Here is a 19309-nt window from a genome sequence, read left to right on the forward strand (position 1 = left end):
AAACTGCCTGTTGCTGACCGCTGAGAGTTACAAGAGGTAGGGGCATCTTTTGTTTCAGGGATGTCACACTTAGTCGCTGAATTGAACTGCTATGAATCCAAGTACGCCAAGTCAGCTAAAAGTGTAGGGACACCTGGTTCTAACATTTGCAGGAGCTTAAAAGGGGAGGACATATGGAGGTGAGCAATGATAAAATACTTTCTACAGTGTGCCTGCTGTAATATTTGTCCATTCATCCAGAAGAGAGGGCCTAGCTCAGAATATCTGTTCTAGTTCTTCCCAACGGTGTTTGGTGCAGTTCGTCAGGACCGTCGGTTTTGAATCTCATCCAACTTTGGCTTCAAGCTTTAACCACCTAGTGGACAGGATAGCAGCCAAACTGCAACACATTAAGTTGCCTCCTTGAAACACAAAGTTGGAAGCATACAGTTGTCCAAAATGTCGAAAAAATCAGCAAATGTGTCTAAAGGCCAGTCCGAGCTTTGTCATTCAATATGCTGTCTAGTTATCTCTTGCCGTTTTAGCATCCAGAGCCTGGATGGGGACCCAGAGGGGGGAGTGGGTTCACAAAGCCTGCCCTAGCCAGACATTCACATGATATGACTTGGTTCACAATAGCTTCTATTTTTGTTCATCCACTCGGGTTATCACTCCACTTGCACCCGCTCTTCGCCCCCTCTTTATCCAACACTCTCACTTGCCCCTTCCTACAAAATCATGGCCGACAGAACCAGCCGGGTCAGTGTCAAGCGAAAGGAGAAGAAGGCAGAAAACAAAACCAATGATGAGAAGGAGAAAGAAAAGACCAAATGCGGCAAAAAACTTGAAAAAGTTGCCAAAAAGCCAGAGACGACCTCTGAGCCGGGTGTAATGGACGAGGACAAGAGGAACGGGGAGGCTACCGGGGCAGCAGCCGTGCCAGTGAAGAAAAATGATGGTACCGGCGAGTTTGAGCCCATTGAACTGCCACCTTTTGAGATCGTTACAGGGTGGGTAAGATGCTCGCGTATCTGTTGCATTTGCTCTTTTTCTGTCTGCAGTATTTGTGGACAGTGCTTCATTTGCCTCATGATATACTTTAGCAGAGATGGGCTTGTGGAAAAAGATCTTGTTGACGTATTCACTGGATTCCTGAAAGATGGGAAGTGGTGGTGAGAAGTACCGAAGAACAATTCTTTGGTAGATTATTGTGATTTCTGAACTATTCTCGAGTATCTTTTTTCCACTTAGTTTTTGCTTTTACTCATGACATCTCCACTTTAGAAATCTGCACTTTGTACTCCTTATTTTGTCAAAATAGGCTTGTATATTCTTTCAACCTTCACTGATGATGACACAATTTAAAAGAGTAACTAGAGAGGTGAAGCTCACTGCGAATTAGCTCTTGTTTGACAGAGATCTTGATATCTCGCAAGATTAAAACAACAGAGAGATACAGCAGCGATATGGAGGAATGTGAACCAGGGCATTAACAACAATGTCAACATATTTGGAAAACATATTCCCCATCCATGTTTTATCAAGAGAACTGTTTGATGTTGTCACAAGCGTTGCATTTTGTGACATCCTAAAAGAATAAATAAACATCATCTTCTGGCATTCAAAATTCTCAAGACAATCCCAAGAAACATATGAAAGTAGGTGTATTTGTTTATTTATTTTTCACTTGATCATAGCTAATTTAATATTCAGTGTTACTCGGTTCAAACTATGAGCAAAGTTGTAGGAATTTGGAAGGAAGATGATCACATAAAAGTTGAGCCAATGCCAACTCGTAAAAATGTTGTCTTGTAAGTACCATCCTAAAAAAATCACAAGCTTCATGCATTTAAAAACTCTGCATAATCTTTACTCAATTACCATTAGCTAATTTACTCATTTTCTCTTTCTCTGTTTACCACGTTAGCAGAGCATTTGGGAACAATTGTTTTGACAGCATAAACCCAGAGCCAACACGAGCTGGCTAGAACTCTCAGTATGAGCACTGTGGAAATTCAGAAAACAAAGGGATTATGTTTTTGTCCAGAAACGTTTATTTTTACCATGTTAGCAAAATGGCGATTGAATATAAAGTGGTGTCCATTCAATACAAACACGCACCCTCACACAAGTAGAGTATCTCTATTTGGAGTTCTTATGAGTAGGGTGTGTGCCTACTCTTGCCACCTCCTTTTTTAAACGTTATTGACCAAAATAAATAATCTCACCCTCTTTGTGTGTGTGTGTGTGTGTGTGTGTGTGTGTGTATGTATATATGTATATATATATATATATATATATATATATATATAGATAGCTAATGTATATTTTTTCCTATTAGAAAAAAATCTAAATATGTATTTCTGTGGAATCTACACATACTGATACTCGTCAGAAATGTGAATATATATATATATATATAGCTAATGTATATTTTTTCCTATTAGAAAAAAAATCTAAATATGTATTTCTGTGGAATCTACACATACTGATACTCGTCAGAAATGTGAATATATATATATATATATATATATATATATATATATATATATATATATATATATATATATATATAGCTAATGTATATTTTTTCCTATTAGAAAAAAAATCTAAATATGTATTTCTGTGGAATCTACACATACTGATACTCGTCAAAAATGTGAATATATATATATATATATATATATATATATATATATATATATATATATATATATATATATATATATATATATATATATATATATATATATATATATATATATATATAAATTATATATGATTCCAGCTCCGGCCTCCCTGTGTGGAGTTTGCATGTTCTCCCCGGGCCTGCGTGGGTTTTCTCCGGGTGCTCCGGTTTCCTCCCACATTCCAAAAACATGCATGGTAGGCTGATTGGAGGCTCTAAATCAGGGGTCACCAAACTTTTTGAGAGTGAGAGCTACTTCATGTGTCCTGATTGTGTGAAGGGCTACTAAATTGATACACGTCTAAATTAACATTTGTACAAATTACATTTAATAATATTAGAACATTAGCTAGCTAGATGTATACTGTAGCTAGCTAGTTAGATAGCTAAATAGGTAGCTATAGAATCTATAATACTGCCCATGTTTGCATTTTTAAATCATAATTTCTACGAGCAAATCACAATCCTAGCAGTGGCGGGCTACTGGTGTGGTCCTCACGGGCTACCTGGTGCTCGCGGGCACCACGTTGGAGACCCCTGCTCTAAATTGTCCCTAGTTGTGAATGTGAGCGTGGATGGTTGTTCGTCTCTGTGTGCCCTGCGATTGGCTGGCAACTGATCCAGGGTGTCCCCCGCCTACTGCCCGAAGACGGCTGGGATAGGCTCCAGCACCCCCCGCGACCCTAATGAGGATTAAGCGGTTCAGAAAATGGATGGATGGATGGATATATATATATCTTTTTTTCTTAACTTCCTACCAGAGAGCAGATGAGCCCATTCTACTTCAAGTTTCAGTTCAGGAATGTGGAGTACTCGTCCGGCAGGAACAAGACCCTGTTGTGCTACAGAGTGGACACGCCAGGAGGCAGCACTGAGCCTTTGAAAGGTTATCTGGAGGATGAACATGCCACAGCTCACGCTGAAGAGGCTTTCTTTCAGCAAGTAATGTGCTTCCCCCCCTCAGCTGTTCACACTGCTGTTATCCCTTTTCCATAATGGCAGCTTCGGTTGTGATTCTGCGCCGGTTTCCAAAGTTACACCAGTGCATTGTCTTTCGAAGGTCACCCACACTGGTATAATAAACTGGTGCCTGAGTTGCCCTCAAAGCTTCCTGGAGCAGACATTTGAACCCATTTGTGATGATGCAAGTTTTATGATTATTACCGGTATTATTTTTTTCCTATGTGTACACTTATTAAAGGAGGTACGGTATATTATTCCGTTCATTTACTGTATTCAGCCCATTTCACTGAATCAGAAATAAATAAAAGAAATTCCTCATCTGTGACAGTGAATATGTGTAAAAAGCAGAGTTCCGTTAAAGGAATCTCGGAAAGCTAAATTGGTTTAAATCAGGGGTCACCTCCTTCTTGGCTACTGATTAATGCGGAGGGCTACCAGTTTGATAGTATTCACTTTTGAAATAAATTTCCTTGAACTACCTTCATCCGTTATTATTAATGATATTCATTTATGAGAAGACACTGATCACATGAGCGATTTCTCACAATAATTATGAAACAGATAAATATGTTATTATAAATATCTGCCAGTGTTCACGTTTTCAAATGATCACTTCTACAATATTGCTGGAGTCACTCGTGAGCTATTTTTGGAAGAGGCCCGCGGGCGACTCACTCCCTGGTGCCCGCGGGCACCACGTTGGTGACCCCTGATTGAGACGGTGCATTTCTAATTGATCCAGAACCGTACTGGTTTGAATGTAAAAAACGTACACGAAGTGCAAACTCGTTTCTCCCCTCTTACCTTTCAAGGTACTGCCTGATAGTAGCCCCTCCCAAGAATATGACGTCACATGGTACGTGACATCGAGTCCCTGCGTGGCCTGTGCAGCCAAGGTGGCCAACATCCTGCGGCAACGCAAGAAGCTCCGTCTGTGTGTTTTCTGCTCTCGTCTGTTTGAGAGCGAGGAGCCAGCGATAGTGGAGGGGCTCAAGGCCCTGGCCAACGCTGGCTGCAAGCTGAGGATGATGAAGCCCTCTGACTTCGAACATGTTTGGGAGACTTACGTGGAGAAGGAGGACCAGAGCTTCACTCCCTGGGAAGACTGTAAGGAGAACTACGACTACTATATGGAGAAACTGGCTGATATCCTCAAGTAAATGTAAGCCAGCAGATCATGTGCATTGTTTGAAGTCTTCCGATTTCTAATAAAACAACAGAAGAAAAACATGTTGTTTTTTCCTTTCGCAGGTTCACACATGGACATGATTTCTTCTCCAGTGGAATATTTTAAACTTTTTGCGGGATGATTTCATTGGAATACAGAAAGTTTTATTTCAAGTGTATTTTTTTAATTGTCGTTTTATTCGTCACATATTATCCAACAGGCCACAACAGACAGACAGAGAACAAATGTTGCTGTCACATTTACATTAAAGGTACAACTCTTGTCTTTAAGATTTATCAAAATTGTCTAATCTGGTGTTTGCTGGATGAGTCGGGCATAAATGAATAGCGATGGGCTTCTGTCATGCAGTGAGGGTAAGGAAGCTGACAAAGTATCCATCCATCCATGACTCCGCTTTTCCTCATGGGTCGCGTGGACAGCTGACAAAGTATTCATTCATTCATCTTCCGAGCCGCTTGATCCTCACTAGGGTCGCGGGGGGTGCTGGAGCCTATCCCAACTGTCTCCAGGCAGTAGGCGGGGGACACCCTGAATCGGTTGCCAGCCAATCGCAGGGCACACATAGACGATCAACCACCCACGCTCACACTCACACCTAGGGACAATTTAGAGTGTTCGATCAGCCTGCCACGCATGTTTTTGGAATGTGGGAGGAAACCAGAGCACGCGGAGAAAACCCACGCAGGCCCGGGGAGAACATGCAAACTCCACACAGGGAGGCCAGAGCTGCAATCGAATCCGGTACCTCTGTACTGTGAAGCCGACGTGCTAACCGCTGGACTAGCGGGCCGCCCGCTGACAAAGTAAATGTTCCAAAATATTTTAACGAAACGTAAATGAGCTAAAAAAAAATAGAATCCTACACTTTGAAGCAACCAATAAAATGTGCAATGTGCATCAGTGGAGATTTGACTTTTCATTTGCACCGCCAGCCAGTCTCATACGGTATGTTGTTATTTTCATCAACTTTTCTTTGGCTGTTGAATGCAGGCTTCAAATACTTCAACACAGACATCGTCGGCAGATCAGTGTTGAAAGGAAACCAGAGCACCTTCCTCCGATGGAGGTTTTTCACAGCTCTCCGTTGTCACAACTACAGACACCAAGAGACAAAAAGAGTATGTGGACAGCCTCATTATTGATTATGATACAGCACAAATACCTTACCTTGGTCATCCGGAGAGGTTACGGGCAGTGGCGTTTCTTCACTACAAACGTCCGCTCCTTGTGCAGGAAAAATTTAAAGAAACGTAAGTGAGGAATGATCTTAGTGACGCAAAATCATTCATTCACCTGGCCTGTACCTTTTGCTAGATCGTTTAATTTCTCATCTGTGATGTAATCAACCAGTGGACAAGGAGCGTCTGTGGGTAAGAGAGAGGAACTTAAAACACGAGTGGCAACGCCTAGACCGAGACAAGCCACGCTTGCGGTTTCTAAAATAGCAACCAAATGAGTCATCAAATATGAGGAAACTGCGAGTGGGCCGTGTCGCCATACCATCACGGTCCTTGAGTTGAGCCATGGTGAGGAAGAGCTCGGCCTCCTCTGGCCCTTCATCGTGGTCTGCTGCACAATTAAAAAAGACATCTGGTCACTGTGCTGCCTCACAGGCTCACATTTGATAGTCCTCAAAATCAAACTGTGGTACTTGGGGTTGTGGGGGTCAGAAAATAATCCACAAAAACATGATTATATTGTATCATTTAAAAAAGTGCCGATTAGGTGAAACGATTATGAGGGAATTCCTGGTAGTTGTCCTTGGCCCCCAAAAGGGTGAGACCCCTTCCTTAAAATGTCCACCGCACCTTTTCTTCTGGTGACTCTGAGAACAACGCAGCCGAAGAAAACAGCAATGATACCAAAGAGGATACAGCCGGAGATGGAAAGAAGCACCCGCCTCTTTAACACTAGAGGTAATCAAAGCCACAAACGAACGTGAGGAAGTACTTGCTGGTCTAATCAATCCGACTGCCACACGGAATTCAAAACTTACATAAGTTCTTCGTTGCGAGAGCATCGCTGCGTTGGGAGTAAGAAGGTCGCCCGCTGTGAATACCCTGGCAAATGTACTGGCTCTGCGCAGGGTCATTCTGGGGTGTTACCGTGTATTTGTCAGATGATGAGTTCATGATCCACTGGCCTTCCTTAAACCTGTTTGATGCGTGGCATATTTCACACACACTGGGTCAGTCTGCATAACCTCATGACATCCACTCCAAGTGTTGCATCTACGTGACAGAGTCAAGGTGGAAAGGGGAAAAGTCCCATCTAAGGAAACCTTGAGCAGAACCAAAACGGATCCCACCAGCTGTCATGAGCTGGATAAAGAGATTGAAGCTTATTGCTCTCTCATCATCTCTAATCAAGCTGTTGTATTTTGGGCGTCATGCGATTGTGTAAGTGTATATTAGCATTGTCCTTGTGAACAGCACAAATGTAAGTGGCTTAATCTGTTATTACCATTTGAAGGTCCACATTTCCTCGCTACCTTTCACCTCACACATAAGCACAAGACTGTCAGTGGAGAAGACCTCAGACCAGCCGGTTAAGACCATTATATTTGCTGATGGCCGTTCTGCAGGGGGGAAAACATTGCATATGAAGGTTTCTGGATGAAACACATAATGAAGGTGATGATTACAAGGGAGATGGAGACACACACCTTCAACTTGGAGCCTTAAAGCTTGACTTTGTTCCGTTTTGAAGATACTAGTAGTTCTCCCTCTGACTGCTTCACATTTATATGATCCAGTGTTTGTTTTGTCCACAGAAGGTATTGTGTAATTGTTTCCAGATACTGTGAGCCGAGTGTCATCTTGGTACCACACGTACTCCCATCCAGAGGACTGGTTGATGTGACAGCTATACGAGACGGAATCTCCAGAGTGCATAACCACGTCCTCCGGGTCCTGCCCCAGTTTGGCGATTGGTTTGTTGTCTAAGCAGAAAATGGTGATTACATGCCGTCGTTTGCATTTTTCCAAATGCAGTGCGTCTTGGACTTACAAACCGCATGTGTTGTTCAAGAAAGAGGACTCACCATAAACCATGAGGGTCATTCCAGATGTGCAGTTGCTGCTTACAGCCCTGTCTTTGAGCTTCCCCCAGCAGCAGTACTGTCCTTTGTGAGAAGTCGAAGCAGAGTGGATGGACAGGGTTGCTCCATCCGGCCCAAAAGACACGGCGTCATCACTGGGGATCACCCGATTGTCTCGGTGCCACATATACGTCCACCCAGAACTGTTGACCATCGTGCAGCTAAGTGTCACACTCTCGGTGGGGAACACATCGGCCCACTGACTCTTTCTCGTCAAAGATGGCAGAGGAATTTCTGATAAGACACACACACACACACAAATAACTGAATAACTTTTCAGTCAGCTATTTTGATCCAAACACTGCATTGATTACTCTAAAAAGAACAATGTGTCAGTCAGTTGAGCGCAGACCTTGACCCTTGTTGACGTGTCTATGTCCAAATCTAGCAACGGGATCGGCATACTGATTCAAATCCACACATCTATCTATCTATCTATCTATCTATCTATCTATCTATCTATCTATCTATCTATCTATCTATCTATCTCCATATCTATTCGCTCCATGAATTAAATCCCAATATTCATGGACTGTTGGTAACTGAAAATATAAAATGCAGAGAAAAAATGACCAAGTAGAAAAACAAAACAGGTCACCACCATCCACCCCAGTTTAATTTTCACCGCGAAATGTATTCATTTCCGTCCCCTCCCTGCACAGTACCACATCCTGTTTCAACAGAATAAAAACAGCTTGAGAAGGACGCAAGGTGCACACTAAATGCTGTTCAACTTACAAACTGATTTAAACATAGGTATATTTTTTTCCAGTCAATTAATTTTTTTTTTCATGTGATCGAACTAAGCACGGTGGACGATTGGTTAGCAAGTCCTCCTCACACTGCTGATGTGCAGGATTTGATTCCGGCCTCCCTGTGTGGAGAGTTTGCATGTTCTCCCCGTGCTTGCGCAGTCCGGTTACTCCGGTTTCCTCCTACATTCCAAAAACAGGTTGACCGAACATGCTAAATCAGGGGTCAAGAACCTATGGCTCGCGAGCCAGGTGTGGCTCATTTGATGATTGCATCTGGCTCGCAGATAAAACGAGATATTCTCGCTTGTTTAATCCATCCATTGATTTTTCACTGCTTATGTCCTGTTCAGGGCTGCAGTTGGCGACAGGAGCAATTTTAATTGGATGATACAGGCCTACGTTGGCCGTGGCTGAGGAAACAGGTAAACGCCCCCTTTTGAGTCAGCCCACTGGGTCATTACGGTAGTTCAAAGCTAATCCTTTGACAAATTAGATGGCGAAAAGAAACAAAGATGACGAGTATGGTATACTTTAGGACTAATGAACCGAAGGATTCGCCTTTGTGGAGAGAACAGATTCTATGGTGTGTCTAATTTGCAATGACAAAATACCATCAATGAAACGGTCGAATGCAAAGCGGCACTTTGACACGCGCCATGCTACGTTCATATCAAAATACTCTGCGGGAGACAGCAGAAAGGAAGCATGCAAGCTACTGAGCAGGGTGCAATCTAGCCAGCAGCAACTCCGCGTATGGACCCAACAAGCTGACTATAATTCCGATAGTTTTTCTGTATCTTTAGCATTCGTTAGGAATGGAAAACCATTCACATTAATAGTGAGTAGTATCACAAAATTAAGAAAACGGATGGATGGATATGAAGGATGGATGATTGAACTGAACCCACCGAGAACCTCTTGAGTCATCCTGTCGCTGATGTCCGTCGCTGTTCTTTGGCCCCTGGTGGCCTTGCACCAATAGATCCCCCCATCATGAGGGCTGAGTTTGATTCGAAGGGTTTTGTCTGTAGCCACGAGCTTCTTTTCGTCTTTGAACCAGTGGTAAACCCAACCAGACCCCACATCAACTTTGCAGGTGAATGTGACGGTTTCTCCAACATACATCAAGGTCACAACAGGATACTTGCTGAGTGATGGTTTCGGGATATTTTCTAAAAACAAACACAATAGATGGTCCAATATATTAGTCATTGGTAGGTATTCCCAACTAGCTCTAGTTTCACTGAATTGGTCCGAAAATTATTAGTTTTGTATGACAAATAGTATACAAATAGTATACAGTATCTTTGGTCATTTAACTACAGTATGTCAGTGATGTTTAGTCATAAGCAGAAAACAATTACCGGTAAATGCTCTTACGCAAGATAGCAGGAGGTATATTTAACCTGGGTATGCACCTTTGCCATCCGTGTACCTTGGTTGGGAAACACTGATCAACACTACATACATCTACGAAACATTTTTATCAGATTAAAAAAATGCAAACAGTTATTAAAGGTCAGGGCAATTTTGAAGACTTCAAACCTTTGTAATGAACAGCATTTGTTACAAGAGGCAATCCTTTAACTGTTTGCTAAGACTTCAGTGCGTTAATTCTTTTGTTTTATACATGTTAATGAACAAAAAATAAGAAAGCTCTAATGTACATCGTATGGCCACAAAATATTTGCTGGAAATCGTTGTGAAACCTTTTTCATGAAAGTTGTATCCACTTCAACAAGCGTGCTTCACATTAAGACAAGAAGAAACAAGTCGCTCGGTCTTCACCGGGCTGCCCAGAATTGCATAAGCCCTAAAAAAACTACCGTACTATCTGTCAATTTGTACAGAATCAGAAGGGAAAACACTCTTTGTATTGAAAAATATAAATAGGCCAATGAGGGGCATGGCAACAGACAACTAAACACTTACAATGAAGCTTCCAGGAATATACGACTTAGACACTATGTAGAAAAGAAGCAGAAAAACATCATTTACCGTAGACTGTAACACTTGTGGTGTTGCTGAAATCAGAGCTGACTCCCCTGAACTTGAGGTGAGCTTTGCAGGCATATCTTCCCCCGTGGGCTCGAGAAGCACAGGTGATGTTAAGAAGAGTTCCGCCGAAGCTCAGAACCAGCGCCGGGTCCTCTTGGAGCGCCACTCCATTTCTGTGCCAAGTGACTGTCCAGTTAGGTCTGACCACATCACAAGTCAGCTCCACGCTTTCCATTTGGAAGACGTCTGACCAAGAAGTCCGCAGCTTCACGGTTGGCGTGGGTGGTTCTGAAGTTAGACGAGTGGCAGTCAGAACAATGAAGAAAGGAGAACGGCATGTATCGAACAAGCCATCAAGTTGTGTGTCGTCCTTACCAGAGACCTCCAGCATTGATGTTTCACTCTGCTCTGTGTAGAAAGGATTTTGTCCTCTCTTGGCTTTGCAGTGGTAACGACCACTGTCGGACACTGTTAAAGAAATTATTCTGAAACTGTTTTCAAGAGATCCTGGGATTTGCTTGTCATTGTGGTACCACATGTAGTGCCATCCAGAGGGAACGTCCATTACGCACTGGAAGGTGACAGATTCTCCAGGGAACATTTTCTGCAACTTGGGGTTAAGCACCAACATTGGTTTGGGCTTGTTTGCTAACCGGTAAGAAGGGATCACAAATTAACATTGATATCATTTTTAATAACGAGGACGAGAGAGATAGGAAACTTACCATAAACTTTCAGTTCAATTCGGTTACTGAGGATGGACTCGCCCTTCACTTCGTGATGAGCTTTACAAGAGTACATTCCAGATTCCGCCTGAGATTCTGCGGTGATCGTGAGTGCCGCTTGGTTGGACAGATTGGATGAGACATTTTGGTCTACGTCATGCAAGCGCTGGCCATTTCTGTACCAAATGAAGCTCCAGTCAGAGCTGCTGTTGACACTACATACAAAGTCTGCTTTCTCAAAGGGGAACACGTCCCACCAGTTGGACTGCAGTTGCAGTGATGGGACTGGAGGCTCTGGAAATATGTGTAAATAAATGCAGTTGACATGATAGTTGAATAAATTACAGAGTAAACTGTCCACCCCACCCCACCCCATCGCGGGTTCCGGGTATACGGTCCCGCTATTTTGTGGATTTTTATTTTTGTTTTTGTACAATTTATAACTATTTTGTTCAGCCTTCCATTGGTCTTGGTGGTAATTCCACTAGATGGAGGGACACTATTTAGTTTGACACTTGGTAAATATCACTAAAGAGAAGTTGAAACCAGGAAGTACAGTATTTCCACTTCACCCTAGTTTGCTTGACGATTATTGAATGTCAGTCTCTTCAATCCTGCTTTTTACACCTACAGCAAGCGACAGCAGTAGATTCCTTTTTGTAATGTACATCTTTGTGCATGATTACTCATGTACATTACGGGATGATAAGTGTGTTAGTTCGGAAGTAACATAATTTGTTTACTGGAAACACATTTGGATTGGTACCTTGTTTCGAGAATATTTTTCTGTTATCTGTTGCTCTTACTCTCTCTCTCTCTCTCAATATACTGTATTATACATGTTTCAATGTTTTTGTATCATTTCAAAACTGTGTTTAAAGACCTTGAAAAAAGGGTGTCGTACAATGCTTTGGAAACGTGCCGTGGCTGTATTTATTATTTTTCTTATGCGGATTTCATTTTTTGCGGTCTTGATCTGAAACAGGACCGCGGTTATGATGGAAGGGGGGATTACACGGCGATGGACTTTCTTTATGTTCCTTTTATTCAGCGCTATATAAATCAGCATGTATTGTATTGTATTGTATTGTATTGTATTTACCGCTGCACATTCTCACTTGAACCATGTTTCCAGATCGTACTCACCATAGACTGTCTGCGTCTCAGTTGATGCTTCACTCGTTGGGAAAATGTTTCTGAACATGGAGGTGACTGCCGGAGGGGAAGAGATGACATCAGTCAAAATTTCTGTGCAATTCTCCTGCAAACATTTTGAATATCTTCTTGGAGTAGAAATGGAAAACCAAAATTGAAACAATCAGGACACTTAATCATTTTGTGAAGTAGTGCGCCTTGGAGGGGAAACCCTTTTTGTTGTTGCTCCTTTCCTCACCATAGATCGTCTTGTTTTCATTTGGCGGAGCACTGGTTGGCACAATGTCCATCAACATGGAAGTGACTGTGTCGTTGGGAGATGAAAGCACAGTTAATTTTTCAGTTTAAACACATTGCGACTAGAGAAAGATGGTTGTTGTAATTTTGGAGGGAGCAGATTGCATTGCAATCGAATGATGTGCTTGAAAAGTAATGTCTTTTTGACTTGGACTTCAAATGCCAGACAATCTTAAGCCTTAGAAGAATATGCTTTCGATTCAGGTGTGTTAAGGGTGGATTTTGGATTGGATTGGATACAACTTTATTGTCAAATTTTCCCCAAAATGGGGCCCACGACTGGTCAGGCGGACATTCTTAAATATTACATATATTCAAGATAAACCTTAAAACAATTTTAACGTGAGTGGGGAAAGCCAATCACCTCCTGAGTCAATGAGTACGTTTAACTGAGGCTGGGACCCGGTGACAGTGAAGCGAAACGGAATAGGAGCGAACCAGGAAGTGAGCATATACTCACGCTTTTGCTGCAAATACAGAAGCACCTGCATGTGTTGCGTGTTCTGACGTTTCACCTCTAACAAGTCAATAGCCACAATGACAATGACAAGGATGGCAGTTTGCAATCCCAGCTAGCACATAAGCTTAGAGTTAGCCTACGTTCTTCTAACTCTTCATCAATAACGCTTTCTTGTGCTTTGTATTTTGCATCAGTCTGGTTGTCCTGTGGCACCACGTTGCTTCTCACAAGTCCGTTTTGGAACTACAACAGACAATTTGCTTGGGGCAAGACACTCCAGATCGTCAATGGAAATATCATTGTATGTCGTGCGCTGCGTTTATCGTCATGAGTACACCACACACTAAAAGAGCAGTCAAACTACACTTGCTGATTTTGTTCCATTTTGCGTAGGGTCTCTCACATTTTAAACTTCAGTTCAGACAATAAACACTGGTATGCATAGCCAGTTAAAGAGCAACATCAAATAAAAGTCAATGTAATATGAGCACAAGCTGCAGTCTCAGCCTTAGCCCTTCTGAAACATACACGAAAATGAATAATAACAGGTTAAAAGGGGATCACAGGTGGCGGGACAATTTCGAAATATGGTAAAATAATATGAAATCCAGACAATAAATATAGCACAAAAACCTGATCCAAAATTGTCTCAGGAAGTGTCACTCGCACGAGAACAAAGTACTTCATGTTTCATCTGTGTAACTTCCTCAACATGTTTTCATTTGGTTCTGTTTGACCTCAGATTAGACAACATAAATCCTGAAGAATACAAAGCTGAATACTTGAGACACACAAAAAAGAGAGAATGCATATGGACACCTTCAAGCTCAGTTTTGTCTCATACATGTATTTCAAACAGTAAAGTTTCTCACCATCCTCGTAAGCCAGAGCAGAACAGAGAGCAGCAATATCTGTTAAAACAAAAGGAGGTAAGCACTCTTTAACACGTCTCTTAGCAGATGAATACGCTCAGACTTACACATGACACCAAAGACGTCGATAGAACCCATTTTCCATTGAGTGGCACATGCAGTGAAGTGATGCAGTCGCTGTGTGCTGAAGCTCAATAAAGGAAAACCACTGAACGGGCGTGTGAGCAGCAGCTTTCCTCCATTGGCCACATCTGCTTTTTCATGTTGTTCTCCAGGAAATGAGTTTGTCAAGCACGTTCAGACCTCGACTTCTCAGCAAAAAAATGCCACTTAGGTAAAACTACCAATTAAACCGCAAAGACTGCGGCAGGTTCACGAATATGGTCCATATTAATTTCATCGAGGCTAAACATTCAAAGGCTACGCATTGCCGAGCGGAAAGAAGGAGCAGCAACAGCAACAGTAAAGTCAACATTTCTCTCGTGTGAAGCTTTCCCACATTTGAAAGTAAAGAACAGAGCGAAACACGGTGGCAGTGCGTGTGTAGAAATTGGCGACGTGAAGAGGGGGCTGGACGAAACGCTAGCTGGTTAGCACGGAAGCTAACCGCGGACGTTAGCGCGGAAGCCAACTGCGAAAAGTCGCTACGCAGCTGGAACCCACGACCAGAGACCAACCAACCAAACGCCAGCGAGCGTGAGGAAGCCGGTAAACCCACTCGCCTCGTTAGAAACACCCAGCAGCAAGCCTACTGGACACGTCACAAACTAGCATACAACCGGCTAGCAACGAGACCCGACAAAATGCCACCCAAACAGAAGCAAGACACAAAGCAGGAAGAGGATTCCCTGACCCTCACTCAAGTAAATGAATTACTCCAGCAACAAAAAGAACTTTTTACGGCGCTCTTGCAACAACAACAGGAAAATTTCAAAGGATTTGTCAAGATGATAATAGACTCAACAAACTCACGACTTGACACTTTTACCAGGGAAGTCCAAGAAATAAAAACCAGCATCAACTTTACCCAAAAAGAGGTAGACGACATTAAAAAAAATCTAATCTGTCAAACTGGCCATTCCAAAGACATGCAAACGGAATTCTACAAAGTATGTGACGGCATGCTTGTATTAACGGACAAGGTGGACTACTTGGAAGGACAGTCAAGAAGAAACAACTTAGTAATTGATGGAATTGAGGAAAAACCGGGAGAAACGTGGACTGAAACAGAGGAAAAAGTTCAAAAAATCCTTAAGGAGAAACTGCTGATACAGGGGCAAATTGAGGTGGAGAGAGCTCACCACACAGGAAGACAAGACCCTGGAAGACCTCGACCAAGGCCAGTTGTGGTGAAATTTCTAAGATACAAGGACAGATCAAGGATCCTACAAAATGCAAAATATTTAAAAGGTTCCAACATCTACATTAACGAAGACTTTACAGATGCCGTACGACAAAAAAGAAAAGAGCTCCTCCCAAAATTAAAAGCTGCACGTGACAGAGGGGAAACTGCCTACTTAAGACATGACAAACTTATTGTCCACCCCCGCACCAGTACTCCAACACAACAGGCTCGAGTTCAACACCATCAAGCAGCATACTGAGAATTTTTCACCACCCGACAATAAAAACTCTGACCCTACTGAAGCAGGAAATTCACATACCAAAAAACATGGACTTCGAATCCTTTGATGACCCTTCCAACCCTTTGATGACCTCCAACCCTACTGACCACAAGACGTTTGACCCTGAGAACAACTTGGACCCGGACAATAACTTCTTCAAGACCGACCGACCGCGAGGCAGCCAGCGACGACCGACCGTGAGGGAGCCAGTGATGACCGCGAGGAAGCCAGCGACGATTGCAGGGAAGCCAGCGACCGTGAGGAAGCCTGGAGACAACCAGCCTGCGACCACCGTGAGAGAGCCAACGACGACCGCAAGGGAGCGAGAGACGACCGAGAGGAAACCAGCGACGACTGCAGGGGAGCCAGTGACCGCGAGGGAGCCGGGAGACGGCGAGCCTGAGGCAGCCGGGAGACAACCAGCCAGCGCGCGTGAGAGAGCCGGGAGGCAGCCAGCCGGCGAGCGTGAGGGAGTCGGCGACGACCGCGAGGGAGCCAGTGACCACGAGGGACCCAGTGATGACGGTGAGAGAGCGAGCGACGACAGCGAGGGAACCAACGACGGCCGTGAGGGAGCCATCGACGACCGTGTGGGAGCGGGAAATTCACATCCCAAAAACATGAACTTCCAACCCTTTGAAGATATTGACTATAAGCCATTCGATCCCGAGAACAATTTGGACCCAGACAATAACTTCTTCAACAACAAACAAAGGGTAACAAACTCTGACTATTACCTGGATGAACAATTCAACACTAATATAAAATTGGAAAATGCACTTTCGGTAATACACTTAAACAGTAGAAGTCTCTATAAAAACTTCACAAAAATTAAAGAATACCTGACTAAATTCAATAAATTTAAAATAATTGCCATATCAGAAACTTGGCTTGATGAAGATAAAACAACTGAAATGGAAATAGAAGGTTATGAAATGTTTGCAACTAATAGAGAAAACAAAAAAGGAGGGGGGGTTGCAATATATGTAGACAAAGCACTTAAATGCAGTAAAATCGAGAGATTGACAAACACAATAGAAAACCTAATGGAATGTCTAACCATTGAAATACACAATAAAAAGGCATCAAATATCATCATAAGTTGCATCTATAGGACACCAGGAACATGTATTGACACATTCAATAAAAAACTAACAGATATGCTCAGTTACTACAACGATAAGAAAACACGAATAATATGTGGTGACTTTAACATTGACTTATTAAACCCAAATAGACACAAAAAAACAACTGACTTCATAAATACTATGTACAGCAACAGCTTTTTCCCAGTAATCCTGAAACCTAGCAGAATAACAGTTGACACGGCCACATTAATAGATAACATATTTATAAATAAGATTGATCATAAAATGGAAAGTGGACTTCTCATTAATGACATAAGTGACCACCTGCCTGTTTTTGCAGTTTTTCATAATTATTTCGATAGAAAAGCTAAATCAACAACTTGTATAACAGAAATAAGACTAAGAACCCAACGTTCCATCGATGCCTTTAAGCAAGACCTAGAAAAACAAAACTGGACCGAGGTCTACTCAAACGAAGACCCAAATACAGCGTTTGAAGTATTTCAGTCTACCATAATCTTCTTATATGATAAACATTTTCCATTAACTAAAGTTTCCAAAAAGTATAAAGACCCAAGTAAGCCATGGATAACGAAAGGCATAGAAAACGCATGTAAAAAGAAAAACAATTTATATAAATTGTTTTTAAAATTCAGAACTGAAGAAGCAGAAAAAAAATATAAGACCTATAAAAATAAATTAGTAAATATTATAAGAACCAGTAAAAGAGATCATTATCATGCACTATTAGAGCAGAATAAAGGTAACACACAAGAAATATGGAAAATACTTAACCAAGTAATCAGAAATAGTCCTAAAAAAATGGATTATCCTGAGTATTTTATCAAAGGCAAAAATACTATTTTGGAAAAAACTGCAGAAATAGCAACTGAATTTAATGAGTATTTTGTCAACATCGGCAGTAACCTAGCAAAACAAATTCCTGATCCAACAGACCTGTTTGAAGTGGATAGATACGTAGAAAAAAACTCCTCCACGATGTTCCTTACTGCAGTAAAACAAGAAGAAGTATCAAATATTATAAAAACTTTTAAAAATAAAAAGTCAACTGATTGCTTTAATATTGATATGACAATAATCAAGCAGATTATAGAATATGTAGTGCGACCTTTCACACACATATGCAACCTGTCATTCAAAGCTGGTATCTTTCCATCAAAAATGAAAATTGCTAAAGTTATTCCAATCTATAAAAGTGGAGAAAAACATCTGTTTACAAATTATAGACCAATATCACTACTACCACAATTTTCAAAAATATTAGAAAAACTATTTTCTCGCAGACTTGATAGTTTTATACAAAAGCATGCGCTGTTAAGTGAGAATCAATATGGCTTCAGGGAAAAACGGACCACCTCAATGGCAGTTATGGAGTTTGTGGAAGCAATAGCCACTAATATAGACAACAAAGAATTTACTGTTGGGGTTTTCCTAGATCTAAAAAAAGCTTTTGACACAATAGATCACAGTATATTATTGAAAAAACTAGAACGATATGGCATTAGAGGTGTAGCTTATAAATGGATAAAAAGTTATTTAGAAAACAGATATCAGTACGTGCAACTCAACAATAAAAAAACGAATCAACTGAAAATCACTCACGGAGTACCTCAGGGGTCAGTGCTTGGTCCAAAACTATTCATCTTATATATAAATGATATCTGCAAGGTCTCAAAACTATTTAAATGTGTCCTATTTGCTGATGATACAACTTTCTACTGTTCTGGAATAAATCTGAAACAGCTCCTGACAACCGTAGAAAACGAATTAAACAAATTAAAAAACTGGTTCGACAGAAATAAATTGTCACTTAACCTGAAAAAATCGAAGTCAATTGTTTTTGGCACAAGACCAATCAAACGCCAAGCTAAAATTATGGTAAACTCAATTGAAATAGAAAGAGCGTATGAAACCAAGTTTCTCGGATTAGTAATAGACTCAAAACTATTGATACAACTTTCTACTGTTCTGGAATAAATCTGAAACAGCTCCTGACAACCGTAGAAAACGAATTAAACAAATTAAAAAACTGGTTCGACAGAAATAAATTGTCACTTAACCTGAAAAAATCGAAGTCAATTGTTTTTGGCACAAGACCAATCAAACGCCAAGCTAAAATTATGGTAAACTCAATTGAAATAGAAAGAGCGTATGAAACCAAGTTTCTCGGATTAGTAATAGACTCAAAACTATGTTGGAAACCACATATCGATAACGTAAAAAGAAAAATAGCCAAGACCGTAGGGATCCTCTGCAAAACCAAGGAAGTGCTAAATAAGAGATCCTTGTACACATTATACACTTCATTATTATTACCATACATGACCTACTGTGTGGAAATATGGGGAAATGCCTGCAAAACAAACACACTCCCTATTCTCAAACTACAAAAA

At 41.5% G+C, this 19309-nt stretch overlaps 3 protein-coding genes across 7 annotated transcripts in view; 1 reads left to right on the forward strand and 2 right to left on the reverse strand.

Annotated features, from left to right (window-relative positions):
• mad2l2 (mitotic arrest deficient 2 like 2) overlaps positions 1-14 on the reverse strand; it is a 42162-nt gene extending 42148 nt beyond the window's left edge. Inside the window, exon 1 of the mRNA XM_052058632.1 lies at positions 5-14. The gene's annotated coding sequence lies outside the window, so the exon portion shown is untranslated. The remainder of the gene's footprint in view (positions 1-4) is intronic.
• Positions 15-656: 642 nt separating this feature from the next.
• apobec2b (apolipoprotein B mRNA editing enzyme, catalytic polypeptide-like 2b) lies at positions 657-5089 on the forward strand. Its single transcript, XM_052058620.1, has 4 exons — positions 657-989; positions 3430-3610; positions 4444-4793; positions 4883-5089. The coding sequence occupies exons 1-3, from the start codon at positions 718-720 to the stop codon at positions 4789-4791; spliced, it is 801 nt and encodes a 266-aa protein (XP_051914580.1). The 5' UTR covers positions 657-717; the 3' UTR covers positions 4792-4793; positions 4883-5089.
• On the reverse strand, positions 4976-14512 carry LOC127596295 (carcinoembryonic antigen-related cell adhesion molecule 5). 5 transcript variants are annotated; one of them, XM_052058599.1, is made up of 18 exons: positions 14290-14512; positions 14183-14221; positions 13215-13317; positions 12792-12857; positions 12545-12610; positions 11399-11692; positions 11049-11321; positions 10674-10961; positions 9584-9847; positions 7864-8154; positions 7486-7761; positions 7284-7398; positions 6817-6974; positions 6629-6730; positions 6321-6386; positions 6125-6184; positions 5988-6044; positions 4976-5913 (listed from the first exon to the last, which is right to left on the reverse strand). In XM_052058599.1, the coding sequence occupies exons 2-18, from the start codon at positions 14183-14185 to the stop codon at positions 5846-5848; spliced, it is 2550 nt and encodes an 849-aa protein (XP_051914559.1). In that variant the 5' UTR covers positions 14186-14221; positions 14290-14512; the 3' UTR covers positions 4976-5845. The 5 variants fall into 5 exon arrangements, with proteins under 5 accessions (XP_051914559.1, XP_051914558.1, XP_051914557.1 ...); XM_052058598.1 differs by having other exon boundaries at positions 5988-6047; positions 14290-14511; XM_052058597.1 differs by having other exon boundaries at positions 6321-6389; positions 14290-14509.
• Between the last annotated feature and the right edge of the window lie 4797 nt (positions 14513-19309).

The sequence above is a fragment of the Hippocampus zosterae genome, chromosome 2 (genome assembly GCF_025434085.1).
Source record: "Hippocampus zosterae strain Florida chromosome 2, ASM2543408v3, whole genome shotgun sequence".
Taxonomy (NCBI): Eukaryota; Metazoa; Chordata; class Actinopteri; order Syngnathiformes; family Syngnathidae; genus Hippocampus; species Hippocampus zosterae.